The following is a 12,318-nucleotide window of genomic DNA, read 5'->3' as shown; positions in this document are numbered from 1 at the left end:
AAAGAGTAACAATCCTTAACAGCTGTAGAGTGAAGAATAGTAAGTCAATTGACTCCTTTAGCTGCCTGAGTAGTAATTACCACAGCTGTGCACCACGGAACAGGAATCTAATCAGGACTCTTCCAACCCTGGGCAGAAAATCATCTTCCCCACTTAATTCACAGACCCCGATTTCAGACAGCTGATTTTGGGGCAGGGGGGGTTAAGTGTGCACTGTGTGGGATAAAATACAATATTCATACTTGCTCATTCTACATATATTTTCCTTCTTGGCGGTTCTCCTCTTAAGTACTGCTAATATGTAATGTACAGTTTAGCTCAAATTTTTCAACAATATGAGATTAGACACATGCAGGTCTGGGCTCCCACAGACATCATCTTACTCCTTTCAGTCAACTAGAGAAGTTTCATATTTGGCTTGCTAGATATTTAGGATTGTTAACCAGCATAGAAAACAAAGTCAGAGGTTATAGGAGGTGCCATTTTTAAAGGGAGATATATAGAGGGACCTGTATATATAGATGCACGTATGTGTATATGTATGTATACATATACATATCAGTCCCTCTCTCTCCACATACACACACACACACACACACACACACACACACACACGTGCGCGCATGTCTGGATATATATAGATCTCTATCTCTATAGAGTGTGTGTCTCTCTTTCTCTCTCATACATATATAGACACACACACGGACCGATTATACACACACACACTTACAGGAGGGACCGATATACATGTGTGTATTATACATATATAGGCAGACAAGGTTCTTTGGGTGAATCTGATATCTTTTATTAGACAAACTAAATGGAGAGCAATACTTAAGCAAGCTTTTGGGTTTAAAAACCCTTCGTTAGGCTAAGGAAGTTTCAGCAGTTGATGTCAAACTGGATATCAAAAATCATGGACTAAATATCGACATTGGATTTATGACACATTATAACCTGCGTGACAGCTGACTTCCTGGGTATTTCTCTACTATTCATCCCCCTTCTCTCCCCCCCACCCAGTCTGTCTCTCACCCACTGACTCCTCAATCTACATTTTCACTGACTGCCCATCTTGTATGCATACCAGCCCAGCCTCTGGCTTTTTTACTTTTCATTCCATCCAGGAAGAGTACATATCAACTGCTGAAACTTCCTTAGCTTGATGAAGGGTTTTTAAACCCAAAAGCTTACTTAAATATTGTTCTCCAGCTATTTAGTTGGTCTAATAAGATATCAGATTCACCCAAAGAACCTTGTCTGCCTATGTCCTTAGACCAACACGGCTACAGCCTACACCCTTACACACACACACGGACCAATCTACATATCTATCTATATCTTGGTCTAGATAGATATAGAGATCTCCCTCTCTACATAGAGGGACTGATATATAGAAAATGTGGCTAACATCTATTTTAAGAATAACGGCTGCTCCCGACTGCTTAAAACTGGAAGGAATAACACCACAGTTGCTGACTATAGCTAACCAACTTCTCAGTTTTTTGTTTCTTAGGGCATGGATGGTTTAAAATTCTGTTTAAACTACAAGCAATCAGATGTACAAGCCAATTTAGAATGGCTTAAACCTCCTTAACATTTCAAAAGTATACTGGGATAATCAGGAATTATTCTGAACCCCCCCTCCCTTTCAGCCAGATCAGCGTTCTGTACAGACACCAAGCATTGTGCGACTACTGTCTGGTCGGTCCTTCAGACATCCTACACTTTACTCACTGCTCCTCATGCCTGCCCCCTCCCCAAGCAACTGGATACTTCTCTTTGCAGCCAGAACTCACTTCACCCAGCCCAGGACCTCCCAGCCTAGATCCACCTGGAATGGGTGGGATGGGGAAGAGAACAGACAGGTGGATCAAGGGGGTGCTGCCAATTCCCAGGGTGCTGTGTACTTTTGGGCAGGGGAGGGACTGCCCAATGTCTTCTCAGCTTTTAAAACAGCATTCCCTCCCCTCCCTCAAGCTGCTTGTCCATTTCACTCCATTAGCAGCAATTGATCAATCTTCCGTACACCAGGAAGATTTGGCTGGGTCATGGCTAGAAGGGGTAGCATACTTTTGCCTTTGTGGGGGGTGGGGAGGGGCAAGAGAAGAGAGAAGCTACCAAACATGTCCACAACTTGCCCACACCCCAGGTCACTTTTATTTTATTGCTGGCAACAGGTGTCAAGGCCTTGAGCATCCCTGGAGCATACGGCACCCCAGGAACTCAGAAGCAGGGGTCCAGGCAACTGTCTCAAGTGGCCACATCAAGGCAAAAGTCTTCTTAAAGCAGGAGCTTGAGCCAGAGACATTCAGTAGCCCCTAGAGTGATCAGCCACTAGGCACAGGGGAAGCAGCAGTCCAGGTAGCTCCACCTTTGCCCCCAAGCCAGCCTAGGATGCACCAAACCCTGGTACTTGCCAGGAATTGAAGTAAATTGATAAATGAACAGGGGGTGGGGGTGCAGAAATGAGTGCTCTTTAAAAGCCACAGTAGCTAGGGCAGCCCCAGCTCCTGGAAGCCCAGAGGCAAGGGCCTAGGCAGCTTTCCCCCAGCACAGCCCTGGACAGAAATAGCCTCTATTGACTTGAGTGTTAGTGGGGAGGGAGGAGGAGGAGGAAGGGTGAGAAGAGGAAATCAGAAAGTGATAATTGCAGGCAGTGGAAAGCCTCTTTTTCCTCTTTGGCATTCGGGGGGGTGGGGGGTCTTCATTCAGAGGCTGCCATGGGACCTGGGGCACTGGCCACGGGGAGGTCTGTTGGGCTGGGGAATCACTGAGCTCGTGTTGTGAGGTCGGCCCCCCGCAGGGACCGCGAGGAGATTTGAAACCAAGAGGAGGCGCTCCGTCACCCCGCGGGGCCGCAGTGCGGAGCTCGGGCCCGGGTCGCGGCGCGGCCACACTCGGGGCAGGTGCCACGAGAAAAGAAGGGGCCGCGGGCTCGGCGTTCGGAGCACAGCGCGCTAGGCCGCGAGCAGCCGAAGAGGAGCCCCCCGCAGCCCCGGGGCAGGTCTCACGGCACGGCACGGGCCACCCTCAGGCCCGGCATCGCTACGAGCCCGTACCGGGCGCCCCGCGGTACCTGGCGATGAGCGGCCGCACGCGCACGCAAACCGTCACGGCACCCTCCTCCACCATGGCTCCACTGCCCCCAGCGCCAACAGCCGCTCCTAACGCTGCCACAGCCCAGGCCCCAACCGCCGTCCGGATTTTCAAGTCTCCCAGGCTCTCCTCTGATTGGCCCTTGCCCTCCCTTGCGTGTCAGGGCTGTACCACTGCGTGGGGGGAGGGCTCCGGTTTGGACTGGGCCATGCTGCGTTCCGATGGGCAGGCTTCTGCTATTGGCGGGACAGGGAGCCAGCCACTGGCGCGCGGCGATATTATATATAATCCCTATATATAAATAGATATATATCTGTCTATACGTATAGATGTAAATAGGTCTATATTGATAGATATGTATATAATGTCTTGTATGTCTACATATCTACATCCTAATGTTATAAGAGCCTTAATCTGTCTGTCTGTCCGTCCATAACGCTTTATTCGTGCCTCTGATTGGCTGACAGCCAATCAAAGTACGAAGAAGCATTGGGACAGGAAGTGGCAGAGCACCACCGTGATGGCAGGGACGCAGGGGATGGAGCAGGGGGTGGCTCCTTGGAGGCAGTGGTGGATGGAATATATACTAGCCAATTACATATATAGACACACACATATATTAGCTGTTAATATATCTATATATCTACATATGTATAGATATAGATATATAGCTTTAGATATAGCTATACAGATATAGTAACAGCTAATACACATCTGAATGAACCAGTGGTGGAAAGTGCCGGGCACTTACCTTGCTTTAAGGCGTCCTCAGCATCTAAGAGGATTTGACTCCAAGAGACCAACTTTGGTTCCCGCTGTAATCTGTGACAAAGTCCTATGATGACCAACAGCTGAGAAGGATAAGAGAGTTTTGGTTCTCAGCTGATGACTCAGCAGCCTTTTTGTCCCAACCCTCTGAGAATCCCAGGTGAAGGTGTATTTACAAAGTCAGCATTTGAAGGACCTCCCCCTGACCACCCCACAAAATGGCTTTGAGTAGGGATTCTTAACCAGGGTGCTGAAGCACACTGCGGGGCAGTGAGATCCTTCTAGGGGAGCCACACAATGCACCATTAGGTATGTAAACACCTACACATGATTTGCAAGATAAACCCAGAGGTTTCAAATGGGAATCCAATGCATCAAAAATATTCTGACCTGTCATGGTTTTGTGGCAGAACTGCTCCTTTTCTGTAGCAAAGAAATGAGTGAAAACTAAGATTTGGCATTTTTCTGATGGATGCCTTGACTCTAATGAATGCCTTGAGTCTAAAAAAGATTAAGAGCTACTTCTTTAGAGCAAAGAGCAGAGGTCTCTGTAGGCCTATTCACCTCTTTGTCGTTTACACCATTGCATAGTAAGTGCAACGTTACCAAATCAAGTCACTTTCCACTTTACTCACTTTGCACTTCTTTGAGTACTCAGGGATGGAAAGAAGGAAACAGCAGGGTCCCCCAGGGATCTATGTTGGAACCAATCTGTTTAACAAATTCATAAATGATCTAGAAAAAGGGGTGAGTAGTGAGGTGTGGCCAAATCTGCAGATGACACAAAATTATTCAAAGTGGTAAAGACCAAGGTGGACTGAGACACTAAAGGATCTGGCACTATTGAGCAAATGGGCAACTAAATGGCAGATAAGTGGAAAGTGATGCACTTGGGCAAAATCACCCAAAATACCTACGCTATGATGGGCTCTACATTAGCTGTTACCACACAGGAAAGAGATGGTGGATAGTTCACTAAAAACATCTGCTCAGAGCTCAGCAACTGTCAAATAGGCAAGCAGTGTTAGGAATTACTAAGAAGAGAATTTAAACAAAACTGAAAGTATCATTATAAATCTAGGTGGCCTATTTATAAAGGAAGCTTGGCCTATTTAGAAGAGAGAAGCTTGAAGGGGGACACGATTAGGATTTACAAAATAATAAATGGTGAAGATAAAGTAAATAGGGATTTATTATTTACTATCTCTCACAAGACAAGAAGTAGGGGTCACAAAGTGAGAGTAGTATGTAGTGAGTTTAGAACAAAAGCAAGGTCTTTTTCACACAGCATGTAATTAAAGTGTGGAACTCATTGTCACCAGATGTTGTGGAAGCTTTCAGTTTAGCCAGATTCAAAAAGAGACTGAACAGTTCTTGGAGGAAAGGGGCATCTATAGCTATTGAGCATGGGAGTTAGGGGCACAGCCTCTGAATCAGAACTTCCTAAACCAGGGCTGGGCAAAATGGCAGATCTGGCCAGTGGCCAGACTCTGTTTCCCAGCAGCCCCTGCCCATGTTGCTGTGGTCAGTTTCCAGGGAGATCCCAGTAGCAGAAGCACTGTAAGGTGTGGAGCCAGGTTTTCCATGGAGATGGACCCCAGCAGCACTGGTGGGCAGTGGATTGCAGCTCTGCCCTGGCTCTGGACCACACTGTCACCACCGCAAGATCTCAGGACTGGAATAGCTCTCCACCCAGCTGTGCCAGTGCTGCTGGGGCCGGTCTCCATAGTAACCCTGGAAAGGAGCTGCAGTGACATGGACAGGGGCTGCTGGGAAATGGAATCCGCCACGGGTCTGATTCAGCCCGCGAACTGGACTTTGCTCGCTCCTGTCCTAGACCTTAAATGCTGGAGGCAGCAAGCAAGAGGAACAGTAGAAAAAACCCTGGTCATACTCAGTTCACTCTCCCTTTCAGTATCCACTCTTTGTCCCTGTGTGACACAGGATACTGGGCAAGATGGACATGTGGTTGGACCCGGTAAACGGCAGTTCTTATGTTCAAGAAGAACATGGCAACAGTATGCAAGGTCCTATAGTTCAGTTCCTGACTTTGCTAATTGGGACAGGTTCTTGGGTGACAAATCCCCATTGACTTCAAAAGAGCTGAGCATCAGGTCCTCTATTTTTAATTCCTCATAAGTATGCCAGATTCATTTTTGGTGTATGTAACATATAAAGGATTACGTGAAATGTTTCTACATCCAGTTTGCTAGTAATACACTTTTAACAAAGACCTATGTGTTTTCCATTGAGAGTGACGCGGATGCAGGAAGCATACCATGACATTTCCAAGTTACTCAAAAAGTTGACTTTCCTGTATTATTCTAGGAGAATATGTGGTTTTTTCTTCGAAGCCACTCCAATTTTACATTGCATTGCTGAACTGAATTATTGAACTTGATACTTTTCATACACATAAGATCACCAGGTACTTGGAGCTTGCAGGCTAACTTAGGTAAAAAATAAGGGAGAGAAAGTAGATACAGCCTCTCCTCCCCAAACAATGTAATTGAGTAATGTGTACTGGTAGCTCTCATAGTTCCAATTTTAATTCTTTTTCTTTACTTTACTTCTATTATAATTTATATCTGAAGTATAAAGCAAGTTAAATATTTATGAGAAAAGTGAGGTGAATGGTGTTGGAAAGTGAGACCAAAGTAATATTTTAGTACATGCATGAAGAAATAGCCAGAGCTTGCTTTGTATTCTATAGGAGGACTGAAGGGCTACTTGTATGGTTAAGGGCTTGCAGGCCAAGACCTACAAGGAGAGACTAAGGCACCTGGACCTCTTCAGCCTCCGCAAGAGAAGATTGAGAGGCGACCTTGTGGCTGCCTATAAATTCATCATGGGAGCACAGAAGGGAATTGGTGAGGCTGTACTCACCAAGGCGCCCCTGGGGGTTACTAGAAATAATGGCATAAGCTAGCAGAGAGCAGATTTAGACTGGGCATTAGGAAGAACTTCACAGTTAGAGTGGCCAAAATCTGGAATGGGCTCCCAAGGGAGGTGATGCTCTCCCCTACCCTGGGGGTCTTCAAGAGGAGGTTAGATAGGCATCTGGCTGGGGTCATCTTAACCCAGCACTCTTTCCTGCCTATGCAGGGGGTCAGACTCGATGATCTATTGAGGTCCCTTCTGACCCTAACATCTATAAATCTATGAATCTATGTTTGACTTGGAGGGGCCTTGTGTTTTAGTGGGAGAGTGAGCAGTTTAGTCCCCATGCCCATTCTCATTTATAGGTGAGTCTGGAGCAAAGGAATATAAGGATGGTAATTACCATTGTAGCAAGGCCAGAGGATTAAGAAAAGGGAACTCCCCACTCGCCCCCTCTCCCTTACCTGCAGTCCAGTTAAAATTCTCATTGGCTCGATGCAATGCAGCTGGAGCACTAAACACAGTGCCACAAGAGATGCAGCCTGGGTGCTGCATGCTGAAAGTCCTGACTGGGAAACAGCAGCTGCTGGGGAGAGAGGCCCTGGCTGGGAGTGCCTCAGCTGGCATGCATGCTGAGCCCTGGGAAGCCTACAGTCCTGGATCAGGCTGGACATAAGGAAGAACTTCTTTACTGTCTGAGTCCCCAAGGTCTGGAATAGACTGCCGCTGGAGGTTGTTCAATCACCCACTTTGAACTCCTTCAAGACACATTTGGATGTTTAACTTGCTGGGATCCTATGATCCCTGCTGACTTCCTGCCCCTGGGGCAGGTGGCTGGACTTGATGATCCTTCGGGGTCCCTTCCAGCCTGAATGTCTATGAAATCTATGAAATCTACAAGAAGAATCCCAACCCTGACTCCTTCAGGTGGGCCCTCCTCCCACAGGGGGCATTAGCCACAGCTGGGAGGCAAGTCCCAATGCTGACTGGCTAGACGCACCTTGAAGCAGAGGTACAAGGACACTGGAAGTGATGAGAGGAGTTCTTGGATGATGGACAAAGACACACATGCTGAAAGAGGATGAGAGGTAGTCAGGCTGCCCACATTTCTTTCTTTTTATACTAGATGGACTATTGGGGATTCCAGGCATGAGTTCTGGGAGGTATTGTTAGGATGCTCCAAGGCTGCCATGGCAGTTGGTGGGTGATCAATGTGGTGACTGAAGCCTGTGATCAAAAAACCATATGGAGGCCTGAGGCAGAAGTGTAGGGGTGGAGGAGCTCCCAATCCAGCCCCCAATAAGGGTCTTGCCAAACAGCATTACAGAATGCAGCAAAGTCTGATAATGGACTTCCCCGACCCAGGTGAGCATTGTCTCTTGCTGAGGCAGAATTCTATAATTTCCATCAAGTTGTGGCAGGAAAGCACCTCAACTGGGCATGGTTATCCCCAGAGAGAGCAACAGGAGGACAACCAGGCCAGAATGCTGGCACTGTCACAACCATATTATCTAGTATACAACTAGCTGCTGGAAACTGAAGTCCTCATTATATGTGAAAAATATGGTAAGAGCATGTTCTGCTTCTTACAGGTTAAACTGGAAGTAAGATTTGCAGCACTTAAAGGGAGCTGAACAATGAGCAGGAGTGGCACCCTAGCTGCTATGACTCAGTTACTTATTACAAGGAAAGATTTTTTTTTATTATGGCTTTCAAAACAAGGTATGTATTACATTCCAGGGCATTTTATATGCAAGAAAATACAGTGCACACTAGGAAATGGACTGATAACATGAATCTGGGTGAGGGCTTTCTAACAGAAAATGGCAAATTTCCACTATCATTTTAAAGAGATGGTTATTAACAAGGGCAGCTTAATCCTCCTGAGACTTCAACAATCTGCTCTTCCAAGGTGCACATTAAAATCACTACCAAAGACATCCTTCTAAAGTCAAAGTATTCTGAATGAGAAGAGTGTACAACAGTAAAACAAAGCATCTATTTTAAGTGGGCTTCTCCATATACATATCTTTTGAGAGTGCTTCAATTATAATAAATTTATTTAAAAACTATTCAGATATTTCTGAAAAAGTATACATCTCTCATTCTTCTAGCATTTTAATCATCCTCATCATCATCCTCTTCTTCTTCCATCTCTTCCATTTCCTCAGCTGCAGCCAAAGCTTCTTCTTGTGCAGCCCGGAGTGCCTGCTCCTCTTCTACAGTAGGGTCACTCATCTCAGTGATTTCTGGACCACTAGGGTATTCTGCCTGCACTGGTGGAGGTAGTGGGGGGCTGTAGTTATCTGGACTATATTTATGACCCCAGCCCAGATAGATATTATCAAATTTCCTAAGGAAAAAAACAAAGAATCACACAATTCTCCATGGAAAAATTCTCTGGCTTCTCTTCGTTAACAAAAACATGTTACATATTTTGGTATATTTAAAAAATGGCATCATTTAACTAATGCAAATAACAATGACTACCTTTTTACCTAAAATTCATAAGCGCTCAACTATGTGATTTATAAAATCTGGACTAAAATCTTTTATTGCATGATGATCCTATATGGCTTCTACTGATTTCACCCATTGTATCCATTTTTGGGACTGAAAATGGAGATCATCTGAAGATGGTAAAAATATCTTATGGAAACTGCAGTGGAAATTAGCCATGAAATGTAATTGTTCTTGAAAAAAACCTTAATGAAATCAAAAGTAGGGGTGCTGACCCAGGGGTCTTGGACAATTGATTAATTACATTCTATCAGTCAAATTTCTAGTGTACTTACCACCAGACATATGGTATTCTTTACTTCCCATCTTAGGCAATTGTTTATTACTGTCTGTACAGCTGATACCAAAGATATTTAGATTTTAGTAGTGGGTAAAGTCAATAGATTAGAAACTAGAAAACTTCAATATAATGATTAAACACATATCTCTGATTAGCCAGTTTAGGATGAAGTAAAAATGATGACTGTGAGAAACCAAGATTACCCAGTCTAATTATGAACACAAGGTACCTACTTGCCAGTAGCAAAGGCATATGCTCCGGGCCACAGATTGGACTGAATAACTGCAATGGCATATTGAGGAACCAGATTTGTAGATAACTGAGCTGTCCAAGGAGGGATGTTCTGAATTTCTGTTAAGAGCCAACCAAAGAAAATATACATTGCCAGGAATAACCAGACTCATAAGTATCTATGAAATATTTTGTACTTAAGTATATATAAGGAGAATTTTAAAACACAAGGAATTGATGTATCTGAAAAAGGAGATATTTGGAATGGGTGTTTCAGAAACACCCATTCCAAAAATGGGTGTTCTTTCTTGTTTAAAGATGAAATCCAGCATGGGCAACAGCTTTAAAATATTGGAAGAGCTCTGTAAATCCAAAGTCTGTTTTGGTGATATCATTGATAATAACTGGATTATTAATTCCAGATACTAAAAAAACAAAAGTAAACATGACTACATGCATAGCTCCTGAAACACAGTGCTAATACTCATCATTTAATGTTAATTCCTTTGTCAGGGATGAGAGCATTGTGGGCCACTTACTGATATATTTGGGAGAACCAGATCCCAATGATACAGAAATATGACCTGAATGTAAGAAAGGAGGGATTATACTTAATAGAGAGTTAATGCAATATTATACCCGGAGTCTCATGTATCAAAGTTAGCGTACGCGATTAACACAAAACAAATTAACACGTTAATTTTTGTAACAAGTGTTAATCGCACACATCCATTTTGACCAGGGGAGGCCCATCCCGTGACCTCTTTGGACTCAGCCTGGTGGAGCGGACCAACTGCGGACCAGTCAGAACATGTGCGCACTGCCCCAATCCCAACCTACCCACCTACTCTGGACCGCCCACTCACGCTGAGCAGTGAAAGCAGTGGTGGTGGCCAGGCAGAAGCTGTTGTTCCGGGCAGGGGAAGAGCGGCCCCTCCCCCTCACCACTTCCAGGTCTTTCTTGCTGCAGCTGCCCAGAGCCAGTGCCTTTGCTACCCTGCGGTTCCTTTCCAGCACCAGCACTGCCACCTCCAGGCCGCACAGCAGGGCAGCAGTGGCAGTGCAGAGGAACCTCAGGGCAGTCTGGGCATGGGTTCTGGGCAGCTGCAGCAAGAAGGGCCTGGCAGCAGCAAGGAGGAAGGGCCACTCTTCCCCTGCCCTGACCAGCAGCTTCTGCTCAGCTGCTGCTACTGCTCAGCATGAGCAGGTGAGTCTGAGCATGTGCAGGATGGGCCACGGTCGGCACTGTTTGCACGGGTTCTGGCTGGTCTGCCCTGGCCAGCGTAAGTCTGGAGCGGGCACAGGGCACACTGATGTTGGAGCTGGGGCTGTGCACTGTTGGTGGTGGCAGGGGAGGAGAGGCAGGGCGCACAGGCTCCAGACTGTTGATCAAATACTGACTATTTGTGTGATCAAAATTGCGATTAATTGCAACTATTTTTTTAATCTCACAATTAATTGTGATGAATTTTTTTACTCATTTGTCAGCCCTAATAAAAAAATCAACTCTTTTTAAGTGATGCAGGATTGTTTTCCTGAACATGAAACAACAGCTCAGAGGGGTGAAAATTCCTCTTTTATCTCAAGGCTTTTTATAGGTGATATCTTTTGTTGGACCAACTGCATGGTTGGAACTAAGCTAGACAAGTTTCTAAATGCAAGGCATTCTTCATCATGTCTGAGGAAAGAAGCAGGCACAGAAGTTGTTAACTTTGAAACCTGAAAGTGACCAGTTAACTTCCAAAATTTTAAAGGCATTCATTGTGGGCTATTTGGGTACAATTATACCAGGCTTGTCCAACATACGGCCCGCGGGCCACCGTGCGGCCCACCCAGCCGACGTGGAGCCATGGCGGAGCTGCTGCCGCTGCTGCCAAGTGCGGAGCCGCAGCGGAGCCGGTGCCACCGCCATGGAGCACGGAGCCGTTGCCAAGCTCGGAGCCGCAGTGGAGCCACTGCTGCCACTGCGGAGTGCGGAGCTGCTGCTGCCACTGCCGAGCATGGAGCCACAGCGGAGTCGCTGCTGCTGCTGCAGAGCACGGAGCTGCTGCCGAGCACAGAGCCACGGGGGAGCCACAGTGGCAGCGGCAAGGTGGGCAGGGCTGGCCCCTGGGCCCTAACCGGCAGTGAGGGGAGGGGAGGGGAGTTGCTTACCCCCGCAGGGCCAGGCTCATCAGTGAGCCGGGTCCTGCCCCACTGTGCCTGATTAGACAAGTTGGGGACAGCACGTGCAGCTTCTTCTCTAGCTTATCCTTAAGATCTCTTCCACATCTCTGCAGTATATGCCTACAATTTCTAGTTAATTAACCAAAATGACCATGATCAAGTTAGTAAAGGATCTCAAGGATAAGTTAGTCCAGGGCTGTTCAGATCTGGTGAGGCTGTGGGCCCCAGATAACACCAGCATGTGTTGCAAAGGCTGCACGCTGTGGGGGTGGGCCCCTAGGACCTCCTCACTGCACAGGCTGCTCCAGCAGCATGCAGACCACCATCCTCAGCCATGCAGGCTACATTTGCAGGACATAGACCACTCCTCCCTC

General features: G+C 46.3%; 1 protein-coding gene and 2 long non-coding RNA genes across 7 annotated transcripts in view; 1 reads left to right on the top strand and 2 right to left on the bottom strand.

Annotated features, from left to right (window-relative positions):
- The window catches only part of CENPE (centromere protein E), a 79,633-nt gene extending 76,443 nt beyond the window's left edge, over positions 1-3,190 (bottom strand). For all 5 annotated transcript variants that reach the window (XM_019526088.1, XM_019526084.1, XM_019526087.1 and 2 more), the window contains exon 1: positions 3,080-3,190. In XM_019526088.1, coding sequence (XP_019381633.1) covers positions 3,080-3,135 — 56 coding nt within the window. In that variant the 5' untranslated portion in view covers positions 3,136-3,190. The remainder of the gene's footprint in view (positions 1-3,079) is intronic.
- LOC109303810 lies at positions 1,169-9,079 on the top strand. Its single transcript, XR_002099234.1, has 2 exons — positions 1,169-1,203; positions 8,660-9,079. It is a non-coding gene; the product is annotated as an uncharacterized LOC109303810 (long non-coding RNA).
- Positions 8,728-12,318, bottom strand: part of LOC109303809 — a 10,131-nt gene continuing 6,540 nt past the window's right edge. Inside the window, exons 2-3 of the long non-coding RNA XR_002099233.1 lie at positions 9,781-9,898; positions 8,728-9,100 (exon numbers count right to left, since the gene is read on the bottom strand). This is a non-coding gene — a long non-coding RNA (uncharacterized LOC109303809). The remainder of the gene's footprint in view (positions 9,101-9,780; positions 9,899-12,318) is intronic.

The sequence above is a fragment of the Gavialis gangeticus genome, unplaced genomic scaffold (genome assembly GCF_001723915.1).
Source record: "Gavialis gangeticus isolate Ggan-Ray unplaced genomic scaffold, GavGan_comp1, whole genome shotgun sequence".
Classification (NCBI taxonomy): Eukaryota; Metazoa; Chordata; order Crocodylia; family Gavialidae; genus Gavialis; species Gavialis gangeticus.
This window is presented reverse-complemented; position numbering and strand designations above follow the sequence as displayed.